Source organism: Salmo salar, chromosome 12 (assembly GCF_965601325.2).
Source record: "Salmo salar chromosome 12, fSalSal1, whole genome shotgun sequence".
Classification (NCBI taxonomy): Eukaryota; Metazoa; Chordata; class Actinopteri; order Salmoniformes; family Salmonidae; genus Salmo; species Salmo salar.
In genome coordinates, this window is record NC_138302.1 from 7,184,523 (window position 1) to 7,209,611 (window position 25,089).

Consider the following 25,089-nt stretch of genomic DNA (forward strand, 5'->3'; position numbering starts at 1 on the left):
CAAATCGACTAGTAATACTTTGACCAAGACACACAGGCAACAACACATAATAAAACCTGACATAATTATGCCTAAAAACAATGAAAACGTATCTCACCCAGTGGCATATGGACTATTTAGGTTAGTAGTTTATTGAAAATATTGAAAAATAAATGTTGAAATGTATCAGAAACTGCCCTGTCAGTGGATTATAAAATGAAGTGTTGACATTGTCAAACGTCACACTGGGGTTCAATTCCTTTTCCACAAAGCTTTGGAAATGTGCTGTGTAGTGTATAGCCTAATCTGGCATACTGTTTGAGCAATTTAGATTCAATAGATACTGTTGACTAATGGTTTACCGTTTAGAAGGTTGACGTTTTCTAGGAAGGAGACAGGGGTTTTCTATTTAATAAAGGGTGAAGCCATGACGACAGGATTAATCATTGAATGTTTAAATATTGTCTGCATTCTGTTGTCCTCTTCTTGATGTCAATCCGCCCTGTTATCTTCCTTCCTGTTTACTTTCTGTTTCTCCAACTAAAGTATACGTTTCTTCTTTGAGTATCTTTCCCAGATGTTTTTAGAATATTTTGCACTTGTTTTGATGTTTCTATCACAACCAATTAAAAAGTTACTCCGAACAAAAGATTGAAATGCATTTTTATATGATTTGATTATTTCTATCAAATCAACACTTGTTGTTTTATGCATTTCAATACAATAGTTATGGCGAACAAGATATTTAAATGAAATTGTTTCTGATTCGTTTATTTCTATCAAATCAACCACTTGACTTTATATGTCCGGTCCCTAACAAAAACATTTGCTCGTGAACGATCCTTCGTAGTAATCATAGAGGGATGTAAATTGTTGTCAACCTTTAAATAGGCTAATGGCGAATGTCTGTTGAATGTCTGATTTAAAACCTAGTACCTCATTATAGGAACCTGGGACCTGAGAAACCGGACAACTACATCCAAAAAGGACAGATGCTTACACTAGCTAGAACCATCTCATTACGGATCTGGTAGGACAGAAAGCCCAGTGGAAGCCCCGATCACGGCCGGTTTTGATTCAGCCCAGGATCAGATGTTGACAGGGCGACATATTTTGTGGACAAAAACAGCATAAAACCGGGTCTATGACAAAGCATGATCAAATTAATTAGCCAGCTACAGTAATTTTGAGAAACATCGAGAAATACTTTGGTCGATTATTTTGCAGCCTGATAGCTAGTTAGCTCCCATGCCAATATCAAGTCTTTCTAAACTCATATCTAACTCGGGAAATATTACGTTATTTTAGAATGAACATTAGCTGGTTAGCGCATCATGCTTTGTGACATTATGTTAGCTAGCTAGCCCCAGTTAGATGATGTGTGTTGACTTATTGCATGTGCATGCTGGTTGCGTTCTGCCTGGTGCACTCGTTCATTCTCGACCTGGCTGTTCCTTCTAAATAGTATAATCTATTTTGTTCAGAACAGTGGCAGCATATGCAACAGTGGTCTTTCGGTTGTTGACATGAAAATTGTGAAATAGGTGTATTTATGCTGTTGTTCAAATGCACAGATCACTTTATCTTAAACTTGGCATCATATTTCTGTCATGTGATTTGTTGACTACTACATCTTGCGCCCCTGGTATTCAACCAATCAGCGACCGCTTCTTTCCAAAACGCTATATATCAATTTTCAGAAATTCAACCAATCAGCGACCGCTTCTTTTTGTCGTTTAAAGAAACTTATGAAAGATATGTATTCTTTTTTTTACTATCTAATCGTGGCATGGGGTTGTTCAATGACAGACTTGGATTTGTTTAAATATATCACTTGATGGTTTAATTTCAGAGGCAAGTAATCATGTTTTTTGGCGAAATCAAACCAAATTGTATTTGTCACATGCTTTGTAAACAACAGGTGTAGACCAACAGTGCTTACAAATGCTATATACACTGAACAAAAATATAAACGCAACACACAACAATTTCAAGGATTTTACAGAGTTACAGTTCATATAAAGAACATCAGTCAATTGAAATAAATTCCAGAAAACCAGTCAGTATCTGGTGTGACCACCATTTTCCTCATGCAGCGCAACACATCTCCTTCACATAGAGTTGATCAGGCTGTTGATTGTGGCCTGTGGAATGTTGTCCCACTCCTCTTCAATGGCTGTGGTCGAAGTTGCTGGATATTGGTGGGAAATGGAACACGCTGTTGTACACGTCATGAAATGGGTTTCCATGGCCGAACACAAGCCTAAAATCCCCATGCGCAATACCAAGCGTCAGCTGGAGGCGTGTAAAGCTCGCCGCCAATGGACTCTGGAGCAGTGGAAACGCGTTCTCTGGAGTGATGAATCTGGCAGGGGCGGAAATCCCGGCGGGGGACGGGGGGGACACGACCCCCCCATCCTGGGAAAAATATGATTTGTCCCCCCCAATATATCACTGAAACATAATTATGTAATTTAAATCATATTAATAATACGCAATGAAAGCAATTGTGCTGATTATAGACACTTAATAGCGCGTTTTTAAGTTTCAAAAGATTGCGACCCCCCCACCCTTTGCCTCACAATGGTTTGATCCACTGCCAGTTCCTTAGCTTGCTAGGTAACAGAGAGGTCGTATCTACTGTCTGAAAGGCACTCAATGCACGTAACTGACGTGAGGTTAATCCAGTCAATCGCACACACACACTAGCTGAATATGCAGAGCTAGCGCGCAAATATTAACTATTAAGCTAGCTAGTACCTATTCCATTTTTGTGGCGTCGTCAAAAATGGAATCTTTGCTATCGTCAATTTATTCCAAGATCAGCATGCAGATGATGTAAGTTAGTGCTTCAAAGTCCCTGTGATAAGGTTAGCGATAAACTGAAATCCAAACTGAACAGAACTACACTCTCTTCTACCATTGTCTTAAATATATTTAATGGTCTCGTTGCAAAAGCTAAATTGTCGCAAGGGAACTTTTATTTATTTATTTTATTTCACCTTTATTTAACCCGGGTAGCAAAGGTTATAGCAAACACCACTGAAACTGAATTGGTGCTCGCTAGCTTTGCAAATTCAGCTATTGTTGGAAGCCAGCCAATATGAAACAACCCCCACAGAACCACTAGTGCCCACAGGCTGTTTTTTAAATCAAATTTTACTGCTGGCATGAGCTACTTAATGTGGAATAGAAAGAGGAAGCATTGAATCAAGCAGGGATTTGCCTGAACGAGAGCCAATCAGCCTGAGTATGCGTGTGCTGAGCCTTTCGTCAAATGCTATTTGTGAGGTGGAGTAACTCTGCACGATCACAGTCGAACCAGGGGCTGAACCTGTTTTTAATTCTCATTTTCTTTATGGGGGCGTGTTAACAGTATTACAGAAAATGTAAAAAAAAAATAAATTTAAAACAAGGTCCAAGCAACTTCAACAGAGGGGATCAAGCTGATTCTATACCAATTTACAGAGCTGATTCTATACCAATTTACAGAGGCCAGGTCATGAAGGAAGGCTTGTTCATGATTTTTTTTTAGCAAGCGTCTATGACAAGTCAGGACAGGTCATTTCACTGAGCAGCCATTACGAACACAGGCTGTAAAGCAGTGATCACTAAGGTCATTACAGAAAACACCAGACTGATACATATCAGGATTATTTGTGAGGATAACATCGAGGAGAGTAGCCTTTTCTGGGTGTTTGCAGTCATACCTTGTGGGATTGGTGATCATCTGAGAAAGATTTAGGGAGTCCCATTGCCCTAGGACTTGTTCAGGTGGTTTAAGCATGTCCCAGTTTAGGTCACCTAGCAGGACAAATTCAGACTTAGTGTAAGGGGCCAGGAGAGATTAGGGCAGGTAGGGTACAGGGTGGTGCTGATGGAGGACGATAGCACCCAGCAACAGTCAACGAAGAGCTATTTGAAAGTTTAATGCTTAAAACCAGCAAATCAAATTGCTTGGGGACAGACTTGGTGGAGACAACCGAGCACTGAAGGTGATCCTTGGTAAAGATTGACACTCCCCCACCTTTGGAAGATCTGTCTTGCCGGAAAAGGTTATAACCAGAAAGGTTAACATCAGTATTCAAAACAGTCTTTCTTAACCACGTCTCAGTAATGACCAACACATTTTTTTACCTTTATTTAACTAGGCAAATCAGTTAAGAACAAATTATTATTTTCAATGATGGCCTAGGAACAGTGCCTTGTTCAGGGGCAGAACGACAGATTATTACCTTGTCAACTCGGGGATTCGCTCGTGCAACCTTTCACTTACTAGTCCAACGCACTAACCACTAGGCTACCTGCCGCCCCCACTCTAACCACTAGGCTACCTGCCCCCCCACTCTAACCACTAGGCTACCTGCCCCCCCCACTCTAACCACTAGGCTACCTGCCGCCCCCACTCTAACCACTAGGCTACCTGCCCCCCCACTCTAACCACTAGGCTACCTGCCCCCCCCACTCTAACCACTAGGCTACCTGCCGCCCCAATCACACATCTGGATTGGAGCTGTGAACCCTCTCTTTCAATTGATCCATTTTAGGTAATAAGACTCTAGTGTTAAGCTTCAAGTTCTTCCACACCGATCTCGAAAAAAAAAAATTCTGTATGGACCTCACTTTGTGCACGGGGGCATTGTCATGCTGAAACAGGAAAGGGCCTTCTCCAAACTGTTGCCACAAAGATGGAAGCATTGAATCGTTTAGAATGTCATTGTATGCTATGGTGTTAAGATTTCCCTTCACTGGAACTAAGAGACCTAGCCTGAACCATGAAAAACAGCCCCACACCATTATTATTCCTCCTCCACCAAACTTTACAGTTGGCTCTATGCATTGGGACAGGTAGCGTTCTCCGGGTATCCGCCAAACCCAGATTCATCCGTCGGACTGCCAGATGGTGAAGTGTGATTCCTCATGCCAGAGAATGCGTTTCCACTGCTCCAGTGTCCAATGGCGGCGAGCTTTACACCACTCCAGCCTATGCTTGGTATTGCGCATGGTGATCTTAGGCTTGTGAGCGGCCGTTCGGCGATGGAAACCCATTTCATGAAGCTCCCAACAAACATGTATTGTGCTGACGTTGCTTCCAGAGGCAGTTTGGAAATCGGTAGTGAGTGTTGCTACCGAGGACAGATGATTTTTACGCGTTACGTACTTCAGCACTCGGCGGCCCTGTTCTGTGAGCTTGTGTGTCCTATCACTTCGAGGCTGAGCCGTTGTTGCTCCAAGATGTTTCCACAACCCCATAACAGCACATATAGTTGACCGGGGCAGCTCTTGCAGGGTAGAAATTTTGATCAACTGACTTGTTGGAAAAGGTGGCATCCTATTCCAACACCGTCACTGAGCTCTTCAATATGGGCCATTCTACTGTCAATGCTGTCGCGCCTTCTTCGTGACTGTGTGTGGACCATTTTAAGTTCTTAGTGAGTTGGACACTGAGGAATTTTAATTGGAGCAAATCAGTTCCCTTGGCAGCTTCTTCCCATGAATCTCAGCGTGTTACCTAGCAACAGTGAGGAACTTGAAGCTCTCGACCTGCCCCACTGCACATGCCTTAAAACAAATCAATCCAATTGAAAGCTCAGTGATGACAGACAGGCAGGCATTGATACAGTGGACCAAATATTTATGAAAGTGAACATTGTGCATGTCATATAATATTACATAGGTATAACTTTATAAATAAATAAATCATTAAAGATGCACTCCAGCTATATTTGATCAAAATAGTGTTTTTTTTAGACACAAACTGCAAACTTCAATGAGTTGGTGTGATGGTGCCCTCTCATGTCATTGGCCTAGAGAACAAAATATACCCCCCCCCCCTTCCCCCAATCAGCTCATAGTACATTCTCTGATGGCCTCCACTGTGTTGTTGACCTCCCACTTGAGCTTGTGGAGATGATGGTCCCTAGGAATTTGTGGGGGACGTTTTCTTTAGTCAACCACCATCTTCACGGTTGTTGCGACTGCGTTGAGTTCCAGGTTGTTGCGACTGCGTTGAGTTCCAGGTTGTTGCGACTACGTTGAGTTCCAGGTTGTTGCGACTGCGTTGAGTTCCAGGTTGTTGCGACTGCGTTGAGTTCCAGGTTGTTGCGACTGCGTTGAGTTCCAGGTTGTTGCGACTGAGTTGAGTTCCAGGTTGTTGTGACTGCGTTGAGTTCCAGGTTGTTGCGACTGAGTTGAGTTCCAGGTTGTTGCGACTGCGTTGAGTTCCAGGTTGTTGCGACTGCGTTGAGTTCCAGGTTGTTGCGACTGCGTTGAGTTCCAGGTTGTTGCGACTGAGTTGAGTTCCAGGTTGTTGCGACTGCGTTGAGTTCCAGGTTGTTGCGACTGCGTTGAGTTCCAGGTTGTTGTGACTGAGTTGAGTTCCAGGTTTTTGCGACTGCACCAGGCCACCTGGCGGTCATCCTCTCCTCTGTACTTGGATTAGTCTGCAAGTTGTTTCCCAGTGAAGTGACCTGTCTGTCAGGAAGTCAGTGATCCACCAACAGATGGAGTAGGGTACATTCAGCTGGATGAGTTTGTCCTGCAACAGTTCTGGGATGATGTTGGTGAATGCTTAGCTAAGTCCACAAACAGTATCCTGACAAGTCCCATCAAAACACATTAATATTGCACTTGATTAACACACACATACAGAAAATGCACAAAGCCAGAGTTTGAAAATGATAATTTAAATCACAGAGCAGATCTATATTCAAGGTTGCTGGATCGAATCCCTGAGCTGACAAGGTAAAAATCTGTTGTTCTGCCCCTGAACAAGGCAGGTTACCCACTGTTCCCCGGTAGGCCATCATTGTAAATAAGAAGATGTTCTTAACTGACTTGCCTAGTTAAATAAAGGTTAAATTAAAAAAAAATAAGATATAAAAAAAATATATATTCTAACTGACACTCTATATTCAAACAGACTCACTCCATGTTCAATTCATGTTTTTAAAATAAAAAAACAAATGCATTTGTATGAGTACACTTTTTAAAACTTGTGTCAAACAAATACACATTCAAAATTCTGGGAGCACAGTGTGAATTTTAAATCCCTGTGATGTATTTCCGTAAAACTTCAATTTTACAGTAGTACATCAGGTCTTCATTAGCTTAAATCACTAAACACAACAGGCTCTTATTAGAGACATGCTTATATTAGAGACAGGTGTCTATGTCCTTATATACATACATACATTCATACATACATACATTACATACATACGCCATCTAATTCTGATAAAGGAAAATGTGTTTTTTAAAAAAAAAAGGCATATACAGTGCGAAAAAACACATTTTCCTTTAGCAGAATAATTATTCTCCTCTTTGACTGTGCATTTTTTGGCAGTTCTTACTTTCGCCACAACATCAGTTAACTGTTTTTGTGCTCGCCAGTAAGCGAGCAGTTCTCAGCTGTTAGCAGCCAATGGCTAGCAGTTTCTTACTGGTGATAAAAAATGATGGCAATCATTTGTTTTTATCTAATGTAACAAATCAAACATTAAAGCCTAGTAAACAATTCATGGTAACCTCATTAACAATTCCTTTAGACCCAGCGTTTATTTGAAACAAGTGTTTATTTGCTGAAATGTGTGCCGTTGCCCGGCTATTAAAAGGGACAGACAGCTATTTGAGACTCTGCATTTACATGTTTATGGTATATCTCTTTTCACATTAGGAGCGCTGGTAAGGCTTCTATCCAGTGTGGATTCTTTCATGATTTTTCAGTTGCTGAAACCAAGTACATTTTTCTCCCCAGAGGGAACAGTGGAAAGGCCCAAAGAGCATGTGTGTCTTTGCTCATGCACTTTCAGGTTCCTTAAATTCTTAAAACTCTTTTCACAATGCGAACAGTGGAAAGGCTTCTCTACAGAGTGTGTTAGCTCGTGTTTTTTCAGGTATGTTGACATGGTAAAACTCTTTACACACTGGGAGCAATGATAACATTTTTCTTCTGTGTGTGTCCTCTCATGATATTTCAGGTGCCATGATTGGGGTAAAACTATTCTTTTATGTTTTTTCAGGGAATTCGATGAAGTAAAACTCTTTCCACACTTAGAGCAATGATAGGGTTTCTCCCCTGAGTGTGTTCTCTCATGTTGTTTCAGGGGCCCTAATGAGAAAAATGTATTTCCACACTGTGAGCAGTGGAAAGGCTTCTCTACAGAGTGCGTTAGCTCATGTTTTTTCAGGGAATCTGATGAGAAAAATGTTTTTCCACACTGGGAGCAGAGGCAAGGCTTATATAGAGTGTATTAGCTCATGATTTTTCAGGTTTCTCAGCAGGGTAAATCTCTTCCCACACTGGGAGCAGAGGTAAGGCTTCTCTGCAGTGTGTGTTCTCTTATGTTTTTCCAGTTGCTCTAACTGGGAAAATCTCTTTCCACACTGAGAGCAGTGGTAAGGCTTCTCCCATGTGTGTGTTTTCTCGTGTACTTTCAGGCTCCCTAACCAGCTAAAACTCTTTTCACACTGGGAGCAGTGGTAAGGCTTTTCTGTGTGTGCCCTCTCATGCACTGTCAGGTTCCATAGCTGGGTAAAACTATTTCCACACTGGGAGCATTGGTGAGGCTTCGCTCCTGTGTGTATCATTTCATGTCGTTTCAGCATATTTAACTGGGTAAAACTCTTTTCACACTGGGAACAGTGGTAAGGCTTTTCTCCTGTATGTATTCTCTCATGCTCTTTCAGATGCGATAACTGGATACATTTCTTTCCACACTGGGAGCAGTTGTGTTGTCTCGCTGGTTTGGGCGTCTCGGGGTCTGGTTCCCCTGAAGGATTCTTCCCGCTGTCAGAGTGAGAGTCTGATCTTTCTCCTGCCAAAGACAGACCAACTATTTGATTAAACAGAGACCTGAATGAAACCGGCAAAGGATAAACAAATATTTTCTATGACTAGATCCCTCAATCTCAACCCAGAGATGCTTGGAGGGGCGTGAAAGCAGCCTTTACAACTGTCCCCTGCTCCAAAGTTAAAGACTATTGATAGAGAATCTTAACCGTTTTTATTGTATGACTTTGCAACTGAAAAGGGAGGAGCTGTGATCTCTGACCTATCTAATATGTTGGGCCCTGAATCCCATAATCCAGACATTAAAACGGAATTCAACAATATTCAAAATCAACTGAATGTATTGAAGTTAGTAGAACCTGAATGAATTGGCCCAAGTTAATCAACTGAATGTATTGAAGTTAGTAGAACGAATTGGCCCAAGTTAATCAACTGAATGTATTGAAGTTAGTAGTTAATCAACTGAATGTATTGAAGTTAGTAGTTAATCATAAGACAGGAACAAAATGCATCAGTGAATAGGTAATCTGAACAGGGAAGTCAACCCCCTGTTCCTAGGCCGTCATTGTAAATAAGAATTTGTTCTTAACTGACTTGCCTAGTTAAATGAAGGTTAAATTAAAAAAAATAGAATGTACCTGCCACTTTCTGAACCGACAGTGGAATGCCTCCGTCTCTGTGTGTAGCCGTCAGCGATGATGTTAATATAACCTAAGATAACCTTCTGGTAGAGATGGGAAGGCTTTCCCAAAAAACTCTCAATTAAAAAGTTAACTGCAATATAGACAATTACATGACCGCTACAGAAATGTCGCTAGCCAAACAACAACAGAGTGGGAAACGCTAAACTAAAACGCCACCGACCATACCGATCACTTATCACAGGCCTGTTGCTGATATCGTTCATTACGATAAGTTGCCTACACTAGCAGAAATGTCAAAATCTAAACGTTGGTTCATGTTCTAAATGTGTTCTAAACGTTGGTTCATGTTCTAAACGTTGGTTCATGTTCTAAACATGTTCTAAACGTTGGTTCATGTTCTAAACGTTGGTTCATGTTCTAAATGTGTTCTAAACGTTGGTTCATGTTCTAAATGTTGGTTAGTGTTCTAAACGTTGGTTAATGTTCTAAACATTCTAAATGTTCTAAACGTTGGTTAATGTTCTAAACTTGTTCTAAATGTTCTAAACGTTGGTTAATGTTCTAAACTTGTTCTAAATGTTCTAAACGTTGGTTAATGTTCTAAATGTGTTCTAAACATTCTAAACGTTGGTTAATGTTCTAAACTTGTTCTAAACATTCTAAACGTTGGTTAATGTTCTAAATGTGTTCTAAACATTCTAAACGTTGGTTAATGTTCTAAACTTGTTCTAAACATTCTAAACGTTGGTTAATGTTCTAAATGTGTTCTAAACATTCTAAACGTTGGTTAATGTTCTAAACGTTGGTTAATGTTCTAAACGTGTTCTAAACGTGTTCTAAACATTCTAAATGTTGGTTAATGTTCTAAACATTCTAAACGTTGGTCAATGTTCTAAACTTGTTCTAAACATTGGTTAATGTTCTAAACAGTTGGTTAATGTTCTAAACTGTTGGTTAATGTTCTAAACGTTGGTTAATGTTCTAAACGTGTTCTAAACATTCTAAGCGTTGGTTAATGTTCTAAACGTGTTCTAAACATTCTAAATGTTGGTTAATGTTCTAAACGTTTGTTAATGTTCTAAACGTGTTCTAAACATTCTAAACGTTGGTTAATGTTCTAAACGTGTTCTAAACATTCTAAACGTTGGTTAATGTTCAAAATGTGTTCTAAACATTCTAAACGTTGGTTAATGTTCTAAACGTGTTCTAACGCCTTTTCGTCCTCATACTAGCCAGCAAGAGCCACAGCTGCCATCTCATCCCTGTATTGAGGTACGTTTTTCCGACCCCTATCTCACGCCAGCTCCGTGGTGCCTTAACGTAATCATGATTGCGTTCCCAACCCTGGTGCAGCTCAGTGTAAAGAAGCTTAACGGCAAGGTCGGGCCTTGGATCCATGTCTCTGTCATGAATTTGTATCCATGTCTCTGTCTATGAATTTGTCGAAAAATCTATATCTCTGGTTACATTTTTCCATCCCCATCCCTTAGCTTCATACCAGTTTTGGCAATCTTTTTAGTCTAAAAAAGTCTTTACAATTTGGTGTTTACAGTTATTTTCTCCAAGAAATTAAAATGGCCAGACCTCTATATCATTCCTTTAAAATCCCCAAAATGCATGTACCAATGGCAGATCGCATCTTTAATAATTTATACAGTTACGGGGTGCGTTCAGTTCGCTTCAACGTTTGCTACATGGTGTTACGGTTTTGTGGTGAGGTGTGGCCTGATTAGATGAATATGAGTGTGACCATTTGAAATGGCAAAATGTATATATTTATTTAACCTTTATTCAACTAGGCAAGTCAGTTAAGAATCAATTCTGATTTACAACAACGGCCTACATTTGCCATTCAGTACTGTGCCATTTCCGTTGAATTAAGCGTTTAACACTGATCTCTTGTACTGAACCCCGTGAAAACATTTTTCAGTGTAGAACGTTAGTAGAAGGCCTGTTTTTAAAACAGTACTCACTGGTGTCCAGATCTTCAGTCTCCTCCTCTCCTTCCTCCTCTTTCACTCCCAAAACGTCTTCCTCCTCCTCTTTTATTGAGATAGCCTCCTCTTCCTCTTTTACTCCAAAAGGTGTAAAACTCTTCTTTCACGGTAACATCCTCCTCTTCTTCTTTCACGACAATGTTCAGCCCCAGAGCTTCTTTCTCCATACAACAGACCTCCTCTTCTTTAGCAGGGACCCGGGGAGAGTAGCTTAGCGAGCTCATGGTCGGGGATGTTAGCTAACTGGCTAGTTAGCATTAGTGACAAGCCTGTTGTTATGCCGACTATCAATCTTAACAAATCAGAAAATGTAGCAAGAAAACGACGTTTAAATCAACAAGTAGATACGATAACAGAATTTGGTTTAAAACACTGAGATTCGTGTAGATACACACAAAAAAAAATCTTAAGACCTTCAATATTTCTGTTTTATGTTGGCTAGCAATTACTGAGACGGTTGAATCAGTAGCCATGTTGTTGTTGAAGAAACAACAATCGACAAGATTATACGTCAAGCAATAATCATCACCTAAAATACTCACATCGCCACCTACTGACTGGAGTGGGTAACGCAGTTAAACAATTTCATAACAAATAATTCCAAGTTAGCAAATCTGTTTTCTCTTTTCTTACAGCCTATACTTTACTCTACACAAACTACACCTGAATATGAATGTAGAGGTAAGGTCCAAAATATAGGAAACACTTCCGTTCTTGATGGTTCTGGCGGGTCTGTTATGGTGTGGGATGCATTTTTTAAACTTAGGTCCAATCAACTCCTTAGAAGGTAAACACCAATAAGTACACTCAACACTTTAGAGGGCAAGGTACACACCAATAAATACACTCAACCCCTTAGAGGGCAAGGTACACACCAATAAATACACTCAACCTTTTAGAGGGCAAGGTACACACCAATAAATACACCCAACCCCTTAGAGGACAAGGTAAACACCAATAAATACACTCAACCTTTTAGAGGACAAGGTAAACACCAATAAATACACCCAACCCCTTAGAGGGCAAACACCAATAAATACACTCAACCTTTTAGAGGACAAGGTAAACACCAATAAATACACCCAACCCCTTAGAGGACAAGGTAAACACCAATAAATACACTCAACCTTTTAGAGGACAAGGTAAACACCAATAAATACACCACCATTCTAAGTGATAACCTTCAACCTATATGGTGAATCATTTCTATCCCAAATTTTATTTTATTTAACCTTTATTTAACTAGGCAAGTCAGTTAAGAACAAATTCTTATTTACAATGACGACCTACCAGAAGGCAAAAGACCTCCTGCGGGGACCGGGGCTGGGATATATATATATATATATATATATATATATATATATATATATATATATATATATATATGGAAAACACATCATAACAACATAGGTATCAACTCATCATATCATGGTATGAACACAACATAACAACATGGTACAAACACAACATAACAACATGGTAGCAACACAACATAACATGGTAGAAGCACAACATAACAACATGGTAGAAACACAACATAACAACATGGTAGCAACACAACATGGTAGAAACACAACATAACATGGTAGAAGCACAACATAACAGCATGGTAGCAACACAACATAACATGGTAGCAGCACAACATAACAACATGGTAGCAACACAATAACATGGTAGAAACACAACATGGTAGCAGAACAACATAACACATGGTAGCAACACAACATGGTAGAAGCACAACATAACAACATGGTAGCAACACAACATAACAACATGGTAGCAACACAACATGGTAGAAACACAACATAACAACATGGTAGAAACACAACATGGTCACAGCACAACATAACAACATGGTAGCAACACAACATAACAACATGGTAGAAACACAACATGATAGCAACACAACATGGTAGAAACACAAATAACAACATGGTAGAAACACAACATGGTAGAAGCACAACATAACAACATGGTAGCATCACAACATGGTAGCAACACAACATAACAACATGGTAGCATCACAACATGGTAGAGGAACAACATAACATGGTAACAACACAACATAACAACATGGTAGCAACACAACATGGTAGAAACACAATATAACAACATGGTAGAAACACAACATAACAACATGGTAGAAACACAACATGGTAGCAGCACAACATAACAACATGGTAGAAACACAACATGGTAGAAACACAACATAACAACATGGTAGAAACACAACATAACAACATGGTAGAAACACAACATGGTAGCAGCACAACATAACAACATGGTAGCAACACAACATAACAACATGGTAGAAACACAACATAACAACATGGTAGAAACACAACATGATAGCAACACAACATGGTAGAAACACAAATAACAACATGGTAGAAACACAACATGGTAGCATCACAACATAACAACATGGTAGCATCACAACATGGTAGAAGAACAACATAACATGGTAGCAACACAACATGGTAGCAACACAACATAACAACATGGTAGCAACACAACATAACATGGTAGAAACACAACATAACAACATGGTAGAAACACAACATAACAACATGGTAGAAACACAACATAACAACATGGTAGAAACACAACATAACAACATGGTAGCAACACAACATGGTAGAAGCACAACATAACAACATGGTAGCAACACAACATGGTAGCAACACAACATAACAACATGGTAGCATCACAACATGGTAGAAGAACAACATAACATGGTAGAAACACAACATGATAGAAACACAACATAACAACATGGTAGCAGCACAACATGGTAGCAGCACAACATAACAACATGGTAGCAACACAACATGATAGCAACACTACATGGTAGCAACACAACATGGTAGCAACACAACATGATAGCAACACAACATGATAGCAACACAACATGATAGCAACACAATATGGTAGAAACACAACATGGTAGAGGCACAACATAACAACATGGTAGCAACACATAACAACATGGTAGCAACACAACATGGTAGAAACACAAGATAACAACATGGTAGCATCACAACATGGTAGCAGCACAACATAACAACATGGTAGCAACACAACATGATAGCAACACAACATGGTAGAAACACAAATAACAACATGGTAGAAACACAACATGGTAGAAGCACAACATAACAACATGGTAGCATCACAACATGGTAGCAACACAACATAACAACATGGTAGCATCACAACATGGTAGAAGAACAACATAACATGGTAGCAACACAACATGGTAGCAACACAACATAACAACATGGTAGCAACACAACATGGTAGAAACACAACATGGTAGCAACACAACATGGTAGCAGCACAAAACATGGTACAAACATTATTGGGCACAGACAACAGCACAAAGGGCAAGAAGGTAGAGACAACAATACATCACACAAAGCAGCCACAACTGTCTGTAATAGTGTCCATGATTGAGTCCTTGAATGAAGAGATGGAGATAAAACTGTCCAGTTTGAGTGTTTTTTGCAGCTCGGTCCAGATGGGAGTGGTCTCTTCCAGGATGACAACGCCCCCCATCCACAGGGCATGAGTGTTCTCTGAATGGTTTGATGAGCATGAAAATGATGTAAACTACATGCCATGGCCGTCTCAGTCACCAGATGTCAACCCAACTGAGCAGTTATGGGAGATTCAGTGTAATGAAACAGGGCAGAGTGCAGCTTGAACCCCCAACGTTCTAGTAGGCCTACACATTCTGCTGTTCTCTCTGCAGTAGGCCTACACATTCTGCTGTTCTCTCTGCAGTAAGACTTCACATTCTGCTGCTCTCTCTGCAGTAAGCCTACACATTCTGCTGTTCTCTCTGCAGTAAGACTTCACATTCTGCTGCTCTCTCTGCAGTAAGCCTACACATTCTGCTGTTCTCTCTGCAGTAAGCCTACACATTCTGCTTGCTTCTCATCCCTCCCCCAATCCTCCTCTCTCTTTCAATAGTAAGCCACTTTGGAAACAAGCGTTTCAGTTAACCATTTTAAGTGCCACCCTCTGGGAATACACATTGTACATCTTGTGGTATAATGTTTCTACCCAATTCAACGCTGAGTAATAGAGAGGCATTGATTCATTCATAAACGTTTGGTCCAGTGTATCTGCAACATACTGTAATATAATATTACCTAGGCCTAAATAATTAAAAGCTCCAGCTATGTTTCAACACTTCAGGATAAAAATATATATTTTGATCAAAATAGTGGGTTTTTAGACAACTTAAGATAAACTGACATTTCTTTCAAACTAAACTAAATTACTCACACCATGTTCAATTCATGTTTTAAAATGAAAAAAAGCGTACAAATTGTGTTTTTGAGTACACTTTGTACAATTTGATTTAATGTGGCATAAACATAAACCCATTCTCAGTCAAAGATATCAGCCAATGGGAGCACTGTGTGTGTTTCCTGATAAACGTTAAGTCCATATGATGTGGCTTCAAACAATGTCCCAACATTCTAAAAATGACCACTTCTTTTAAAGAACGTCCAGGTAATGGTTTCCAGTATGCACAGACAGGTTCCAATTGATACGGATGGTAAAAGGTACAAACATTTCTTAACTCGGTATCTATCTAGCAGGCTACATACAGTGCATTCGGAAAGAATTCAGACCCCTTGACTTTTCCACATTTTGTTACGTTTCAGCCTTATTCTAAAATGGATTATATGTTTTTTTTCCTCATCAATCTACACACAACACCCCATTATGACATAGCAAAAACAGGTTTTAGAGATTTTTTTTTTTTTTATCTATAAAATTAAAAATAAAACGGAAATATCAAATTTACATAAGTATTCAGACACTTTACTCAGTACTTTGTTGAAGCGCCTCTGGCAGCGATAACAGCCTCTAGTCACCTTGGGTATGACGCTTCAAGCTTGGCACATCCTCTCAAGCGTTGTCAGATGTACCGCTCCAGAGGTGTTTGATTGGGTTCAAGTCCGGTCTCTGGCTGGGCCACTCAAAGACATTCAGAGACTTGTCCCGAAGCCACTCCTGCGTTTTCTTGGCCGTGTGCTTAGGGTCGTTGTCCTGTTGGAAGGTGAACCTTCGCCCCAGTCTGAGGTCCTGAGCGCTTTGGAGCAGGTTTTCATCAATGATCTTTCTGTACTTCCCTCGATCCTGACTAGTCTCCCAGTCCCTGCCGCTGAAAAACATACCCACAGCATGATGCTGCCACCACCATGCCTCACCGTAGGGATGGTGCCAGGTTTCCTCCAGACATGACACTTCGCATTCAGGCCAAAGAGTTCAATCTTGGTTTCATCAGACCAGAGAATCTTGTTTCTCATGGTCTGAGAGTCCTTTAGGTGACTTTGGCAAATGCACTGTACACCTGTTCAAATCAAAGTTCCCTCACACCATCTTAGATTTAACCCTATAAAGGACAACTGCACTTCCAAATTAGTCAGAATTAATCAATTAATTAATTAGTTAAATCAAGAAATCTGTAAATAATTTAGACGTTTTTGCAGAGAAGATCTTATTTGCGCAATTTTACATCTAGCTAATGTCTTTAATGCCGTATTTCAACAACAACAACGTGCATGAAAAACGAGTCGATCGAGTCAGGACAGTCTCTGTGCATGCAGTCTATCGAGTCAGGACAGTCTCTGTGCATGCAGTCTATCTAGTCAGAAACATGTTCTCAGTCAAAAATATCAGACAATGGGAGCACTGTGTGTGTTCTTGAACTGCATGAACTTTAAAGTCCATGTGTACCCTAGTGGACATGTGTAATGGCCCAACATTGTCCTCAACAAAATCATATTTATTGTAGGCTACTCACAAATAGAAAGTTCAGGTTTGTCACAGTTTGTTGATGAACAGCGGTGGGAAAAGTACCCAATCATACTTGAGTAATTGTAAAGATACCTCAACTTAAAGAGACTTTTACTTAAGTACTTTACACCACTGTTGATGAGTGGTGACAGAAATTCTGTTTTCCAGTATGTATAGACAGGCTCCAATTAATATGGATAGTAAAATGTAAAAAAAAAAGAAAAAAAAAAAAGGTAAAAATGATTAAATATAATGGTATAAATACTGGTAAAAGAATGGTACATACACCTGTTGAAATGAATGTTCACTCACGTCATCTTAGATGTAACCCTTCCAATACAATTCTAGGAACATAGTAAAGGGATATTCCACATGAATAATATTTTTCATAACATTTTTATACACAATAAATAAACCAAACTATCTTCAATAGATTTTCTTTCACAAATGGCTCTAATCCCACGTGTTGTACTATATCCCTTCCCACACTGGGACCACTGATAACTTCTCTCAGCTGTTGATTCTTTCAATTGTTGAAACCATGTACATTTCATCCCACAGTGGGAGCAGTGGAAGGCTTCTCCTTTGTGTGTCTTTTTTGATGCACTTTCATGTTCCATAAACTCTTAAAACTCTTTTCACAATAAGAACAGTGGAAAGGCTTCTCCACCGAGTGTGTTAGCTCATGTCTTTTCAGGTGCCCTGAAAAGAAAAATCTCTTTCCACACTGGAAACAGTGGAAAGGTTTCTCTTCAGCGTGTGTTAACTCATGTTGTTTCAGGGCATTTGATGAAAAAAAAGTTTTTTCACACTGGGAGCAGTGATAAGGCTTATATACAGAGTGCGTTAGTTCATGATTTTTCAGGTTTCCTGACCGGGTGAATCTCTTCCCACACTGGGAGCAGTGGTAAGGCTTCTCTCCAGTGTGCGTTCTCTTATGTTCTTTTAGATCCCCTAACTGGGCAAATCTCTTTCCACATTGGGAGCAGTGGAAAGGCCTCTCACCTGTATGTGTTTTCTCATGTATTTTCAGGCTTGTTAACCAGCTGAAACTCTTTCCACACTGAGAGCATTGGTGAGGCTTTTCTCCAGAGTGTATTCTCTCATGTCGTTTCAGGCTCCCTAACAGGGTAAAACTCTTTCCGCACTGGGAGCAGCAATGATCCTTATCTCCTGTGTGTGTCCTTTCATGTCTTTTCAGGGCCCTTAAGTGGGTAAAACTGTTTCCACACAGGGAGCAGTGGAAAGGCTTCTCTCCTGTGTGTATTCTATTATGCAATTTCAGGCTCCATAAGTGGCTAAAACTTTTTTCACACTGGGAGCATTGGTAAGGCTTCTCCCCTATGTGCATTCTCTTATGGTCTCTAAAGTGCCCTAACCACCAAAAACTCTTTCCACAGTGGCAGTAGTGGTGTTGTCTTGCTGGTTTGGATGTCTCTGGGTCTGGATCCTCTGAAAGACTCTTCCCACTGTCAGAGTGAGAGTCTGGTCTCTCTCCTGTCAAAGACAAACAAAAACAGTACTGGTTAAAAAGAGAGACCTGAATGAAAAAACGGTTTATTTATTTTACCAGGTAAGTTGACTGAGAAAATATTGTCATTTACAGCAACAACATGGGGAATAGTTAGAGGGGGAGGAGAGGGGATGAATGGACATTTTGCCAGGACACCAGCATTAACATCCCAACTCTTGCGATAAGTGCCATGGGACTGTCTTCCTAGGAGGTTTAATCCAGACTACATCCCTCAATAAAAGACAGTATCTAGTTAAACAGAGCTGAATTAAAACTCCACATGATAAAACTGTTTTCCTCTAAGGTTTAATCTAGACTAGTTCCCTCAATAAAATAGCATGTTATCAAAGTGGCTGTAGTGCTTTGTAGACTAACAAACTTGACAGTTCTGCATTTATTGAACTTGACAGTTCTGCATTTAATAAACCTAATAGTGAATACCGTAAAACTTAGATTAACAGCCCAGGCTTTTATTAGCTTAAATCACTTAACACAATAGGCTCTTATTAGAGACAAGCTTATATTTGAGCCAGGTGTCCATTTCCTTAATGCACACAACTTTTTGCTAATTTGCATAGTTCATTGTTTAATTTCAGTATTTCAATACATTTCTTCATTTTGTCTTAGCATACTCTGACTGCATTTTCGGCAGTTCTTACTTTCCCCACAAGAGGGCGATCAGCCGATTTCTCCCGAAGTTTAATGTTTTTGTGCTTTCCAGTTAGCTAGCAGTTCTCAGCTGTTAGCAGTCAATGGCTAGCAGTTTCTTACTGGCAATAAAAATGGTGGTCACTAGTTACCACAGCCACAAAGTCAGAAGGCTGGCCTACTCAACCAATCAGATGAGCAATGAGCATTTTCCAAATGGCATACCTCGAGTTCAAGTTTGAGGACCAAATAACTAAATACATTCAGGAACAAGAGTTGGCAACATCACTAAAATCCACAACATTGAGAAAGGACAAACATTTTCGGCAAAAGGATAAGTTGTCTTCTCTCTTTTAGATGCCTAGTAGCTAACTGTTGCTACTCGTCTAAAATGAGCTAGCTAGCATCAGGGATTCCATTCCGAGAACAGAGGAGTTCATCTATTTGATAGAGAAACGTTGTTAGTTTCCCTACAAGCATTTACACCTTACACTTTTACAACATTCATTTGAATAATGTGGAATTACTAATTAACAATGGAATGTTCCTCAACAAAATGGAAGATGGGACTTTAAAACGGGTGTCCCAACTCTGTGGTCTCTAAAGATCCCATGGTACTGATGAAGCTGGTCAGAATACACACTCCCTCATCTGATTGGTCAAGGAGGCAGGCCTTCTGACTCTGGTCTCTAAAGATCCCATGGGGGGGTTATATTTGTCCTGTTTTCACTGCATGTGTATATCAAACTGTATTCCTATCATGTACAGTACCTTCAGAAAGTATTCATACCCCTTGACTTAATCCACATTAGCCTGAAATAAAAATGGATTAAATATTATTTTTTTCAGACTCATCTCTAATTTACATAAGTATTCACGCCCCTGAGTTAATACATGTTAGAATCACCTGGCAGTGATTACAGCTTTGAGTCTTTCTGCATACATCTAAGTACTTTGCAGACCTGGATTGTACAATATTTGCAGATTATTATTTTTTAAATTCTTCAAGCTCTGTCAAGTTGGTTGTTCATTGCTAGTCAGCCATTTTCAAGTCTAACCATAGATTTAAGCCGATTTAAGTCAAACTGTAACTACGCTACTCAGACAATTCAATGTCACCTTGGTAAGCAACACCAGTGTAGATTTGGCTTTGTGTTTTAGCTTATTGTCCTGCTGAAAGGTGAATTAATATCACAGTGTCTGGTGGAAAGCAGACTGAATCAGGTTTTCCTCTAGGATTTTGCCTGTGCTTAGCTTCTTTCAGTTTATTTTTTATCCTGAAAAACTCCCCAGTCCTTAACGACTACAAGCATACCCATAACATGATGCAGCCACCACTATGCTTGAAAATATGGAGAGTGGTGCTAAGTAATATGTGGATTTGCCCCAAACATAACAATTTGTATTCGGGACAAAAAGTGAATTGCTTTGCCACATTTTTTGCAGTAATTCTTTAGTGCCTTGTTGCAAACCAGATGCATTTTTTGGAATGAATAATATATATTATTAAGAATTGCATACTACAAAAAAAAGTTCAATTACATTACAACATTTACATGAAGACACATCTGGACGTAAGCAAGAACTTACTTCAGGAAAATAACATTGAGTGTGACTCCAGTTAACTAATTATATATATATATATATATATTGCTCAAAAAAATAAATGGAACACTAAAATAACACATCCTAGATCTGAATGAATGAAATAATCTTATTAAATACTTTTTTCTTTACATAGTTGAATGTGCTGACAACAAAATCACACAAAAATAATCAATGGAAATCCAATTTATCAACCCATGGAGGTCTGGATTTGGAGTCACACTCAAAATTAAAGTGGAAAACCACACTACAGGCTGATCCAACTTTGATGTAATGTCCTTAAAACGAGTCAAAATGAGGCTCAGTAGTGTGTGTGGCCTCCACGTGCCTGTATGACCTCCCTACAACGCCTGGGCATGCTCCTGATGAGGTGGCGGATGGTCTCCTGAGGGATCTCCTCCCAGACCTGGACTAAAGCATCCGCCAACTCCTGGACAGTCTGTGGTGCAACGTGGCGTTGGTGGATGGAGCGAGACATGATGTCCCAGATGTGCTCAATTGGATTCAGGTCTGGGGAACGGGCGGGCCAGTCCATAGCATCAATGCCTTCCTCTTGCAGGAACTGCTGACACACTCCAGCCACATGAGGTCTAGCATTGTCTTGCATTAGGAGGAACCCAGGGCCAACCGCACCAGCATATGGTCTCACAAGGGGTCTGAGGATCTCATCTCGGTACCTAATGGCAGTCAGGCTATCTCTGGCGAGCACATGGAGGGCTGTGCGGCCCCCCAAAGAAATGCCACCCCACACCATGACTGACCCACCGCCAAACCGGTCATGCTTGAGGATGTTGCAGGCAGCAGAACGTTCTCCACGGCGTCTCCAGACTCTGTCACGTCTGTCACGTGCTCAGTGTGAACCTGCTTTCATCTGTGAAGAGCACAGGGCGCCAGTGGCGAATTTGCCAATCTTGGTGTTCTCTGGCAAATGCCAAACATCCTGCACGGTGTTGGGCTGTAAGCACAACCCCAACCTGTGGACGTCGGGCCCTCATACCACCCTCATGGAGTCTGTTTCTGACCGTTTGAGGAGACACATGCACATTTGTGGCCTGCTGGAGGTCATTTTGCAGTGCTCCTCCTGCTCCTCCTTGCACAAAGGTGGAGGTAGCGGTCCTGCTGCTGGGTTGTTGCCCTCCTACGGCCTCCTCCACGTCTCCTGATGTACTGGCCTGTCTCCTGGTAGCGCCTCCATGCTCTGGACACTACGCTGACAGACACAGCAAACCTTCTTGCCACAGCTCGCATTGATGTGCCATCCTGGATGAGCTGCACTACCTGAGCCACTTGTGTGGGTTGTAGACTCCGTCTCATGCTACCACTAGAGTGAAAGCACCGCCAGCATTCAAAAGTGACGAAAACATCAGCCAGGAAGCATAGGAACTGAGAAGTGGTCTATGGTCACCACCTGCAGAACCACTCCTTTATTGGGGGTGTCTTGCTAATTGCCTATAATTTCCACCTGTTGTCTATTCCATTTGCACAACAGCATGTGAAATTTGTCAATCAGTGTTGCTTCCTAAGTGGACAGTTTGATTTCACAGAAGTGTGATTGACTTGGAGTTACATTGTGTTGTTTAAGTGTTCCCATTAATTTTTTTGAGCAGTGTATATATATTCTGTACAGGCTTCCTTCTTTTCACTCTGTCAATTAGGTTAGTATTGTGGAGTAACTACAATGTTGTTGATCCATCAGAGCGTTGGACTTGTAACCGAAAGGTTGCAAGTTCAAATCCCCGAGCTGACAAGGTACAAATCTGTTGTTCTGCCCCTGAACAGGCAGTTAACCCACTGTTCCTAGGCCACCATTGAAAATAAGAAGTTGTTCTAAACTGACTTGCCTAGTAAAATGAAGGTAAAATAAAAAATCCTCAGTTTTCTATCACAGCCATTAAATCCTGTTTTAAAGTCACCATTGGCCTCATTGTGACATCACTGGGCGGTTTCCTTCCTCTCCGGCAACTGAGTTATGAAGGATGCCTGTATTTTTGGAGTGACTGGGTGTATTGATACACCATCCAAAGTGTAATAAAGTCAGCACGCTCAAAGGGATCTTCAATGTGTTTAGTTGTACCCATATACCAATAGGTTCCCTTATTTGTGAGGCATTGGAAAACCTCCCTGGTCTCTGTGGTTGAATCTGTGTTTGAAATTCACTGCTCGACTGAGGGACCTTACAGATAATTGTATGTGTGGGGTACAGAGATGAGGTAGTCATTCACAACTCATGTTAAACACTATTATTGCACACAGTGTGAGTCCATGTAACTTATGTGACTTGTCAAGCACATTTTTACTCCTGAACTTATTTAGGCGTTTCTATAAGAAAGGGGTTGAATACTCATTGACTGAAGACAGTTCAGCTTTTCATTCATTTGTTAACATGTTGAAAAACATAATTCCTCTGACATGATGGGGTATTGCTGGTAGGCCTGTGATTAAAAAAAAAGAAAATAAATACTTTCTGAAGGCACTGTAATACTCTGTCTAAAAGTACCATGTATGAATAATGTATGCAACAAAATCTAACAAAACCCAAAAAACGTCCTTCTGTCCTCAGACGAGGGGGGTGGAGCCAATCAAATATATGCACATAAAGAGTATGTAAGTAGGGTTAAGGTGGTGAGTTTCCCCTTACACTGTAAAGAGGTTTGGGGGGTCTAGAAAAATGCCATGTAAATACAATCAATTATTAAATATTTTGTCGTCTTCCATAGCTTGAAGACGATGCCTTTGTACAGAGACAGAAACTTCTACAACATTTCTGTTTAGCTGTTTTATAAAAGAAAAGAAAAATCAAGTTGTTAGTCTACAGGCCATTTTCAAAACAATGCAGTAACTATGAGTAAGGGCAAACATGATAAGCTTGTAAACTGAGTTTGAATAAGACTTCCGATTAACACGTAGCATTTAAAAACGGCTGGTTATACTATATTTAATAAACAACCAAATCATGAATGACTCAATAAATGCATGTTTCTCATCTGCCCGTGCAGGCAGGTCGGCATACGACTCATCACACTCCCTCATCTGCCCGTGCAGGCAGGTCGGCATACGACTCATCACACTCCCTCATCTGCCCGTGCAGGCAGGTCGGCATACGACTCATCACACTCCCTCATCTGCCCGTGCAGGCAGGTCGGCATACGACTCATCACACTCCCTCATCTGCCCGTGCAGGCAGGTCGGCATACGACTCATCACACTCCCTCATTTTATTGGTTGCTTCCCACGAACCGTAAACCGGCATATGCGTCAAACTCCCCTCATCTGATTGGTGGAGTAGGCGGGCCTTCTGAATGTGGTAACTAGGGCTGACTACCATCATGTTCCCCAGAGTTATTCATTCATTATTTCAACGTAACAAATCAAACCTCAAACAAATCATGGTAATTGATGGTAACCTCAAAACAATTCATTTAGACCCGGCGTTTATTTGAAACAAGCGTTACATTTGCTGAAATGTGTGCAGTTGCCCGGCTATTAATAAAAGGGACAGATGGCTCTTTGAGACTGCGTTTAATTGAAGTTTTATGGGTCGCCAAGTCAGTATAGGCAACATTTTAAGTATATATATATATCTCTTTGTTATTTGGTAGGCTACTAGATTAAACAATGGGTTGTTCCAAATGAATTCAATCCCTTCCTGACTGCACCACCTTCGATTTGAACAAAACCTTCAGACATGTTTGCCCATGGTAGAAGTGTTCAGACATGTTTTCCCATGGTAGAAGTGTTCAGACATGTTTGCCCATGGTAGAAGTGTTCAGACATGTTTGCCCATGGTAGAAGTGTTCAGACATGTTTGCCCATGGTAGAAGTGTTCAGACATGTTTTCCCATGGTAGAAGTGTTCAGACATGTTTGCCCATGGTAGAAGTGTTCAGACATGTTTGCCCATGGTAGAAGTGTTCAGACATGTTTTCCCATGGTAGAAGTGTTCAGACATGTTTGCCCATGGTAGAAGTGTTCAGACATGTTTTCCCATGGTAGAAGTGTTCAGACATGTTTGCCCATGGTAGAAGTGTTCAGACATGTTTGCCCATGGTAGAAGTGTTCAGACATGTTTGCCCATGGTAGAAGTGTTCAGAAAGTG

At 40.5% G+C, this 25,089-nt stretch overlaps 1 protein-coding gene and 1 long non-coding RNA gene across 2 annotated transcripts; both read right to left on the minus strand.

Moving 5' to 3' along the window:
• Nucleotides 1-6,649: 6,649 nt before the first annotated feature.
• On the minus strand, nucleotides 6,650-11,885 carry LOC106564025 (uncharacterized). The gene is made up of 2 exons (XR_001319383.3): nucleotides 11,388-11,885; nucleotides 6,650-8,795 (listed from the first exon to the last, which is right to left on the minus strand). It is a non-coding gene; the product is annotated as an uncharacterized LOC106564025 (long non-coding RNA).
• Nucleotides 11,886-15,752: 3,867 nt separating this feature from the next.
• LOC106564026 (uncharacterized) lies at nucleotides 15,753-18,933 on the minus strand. Its single transcript, XM_082958397.1, has 2 exons — nucleotides 18,916-18,933; nucleotides 15,753-18,750 (listed from the first exon to the last, which is right to left on the minus strand). The coding sequence occupies exons 1-2, from the start codon at nucleotides 18,931-18,933 to the stop codon at nucleotides 17,779-17,781; spliced, it is 990 nt and encodes a 329-aa protein (XP_082814523.1). The 3' UTR covers nucleotides 15,753-17,778.
• Nucleotides 18,934-25,089: the final 6,156 nt, after the last annotated feature.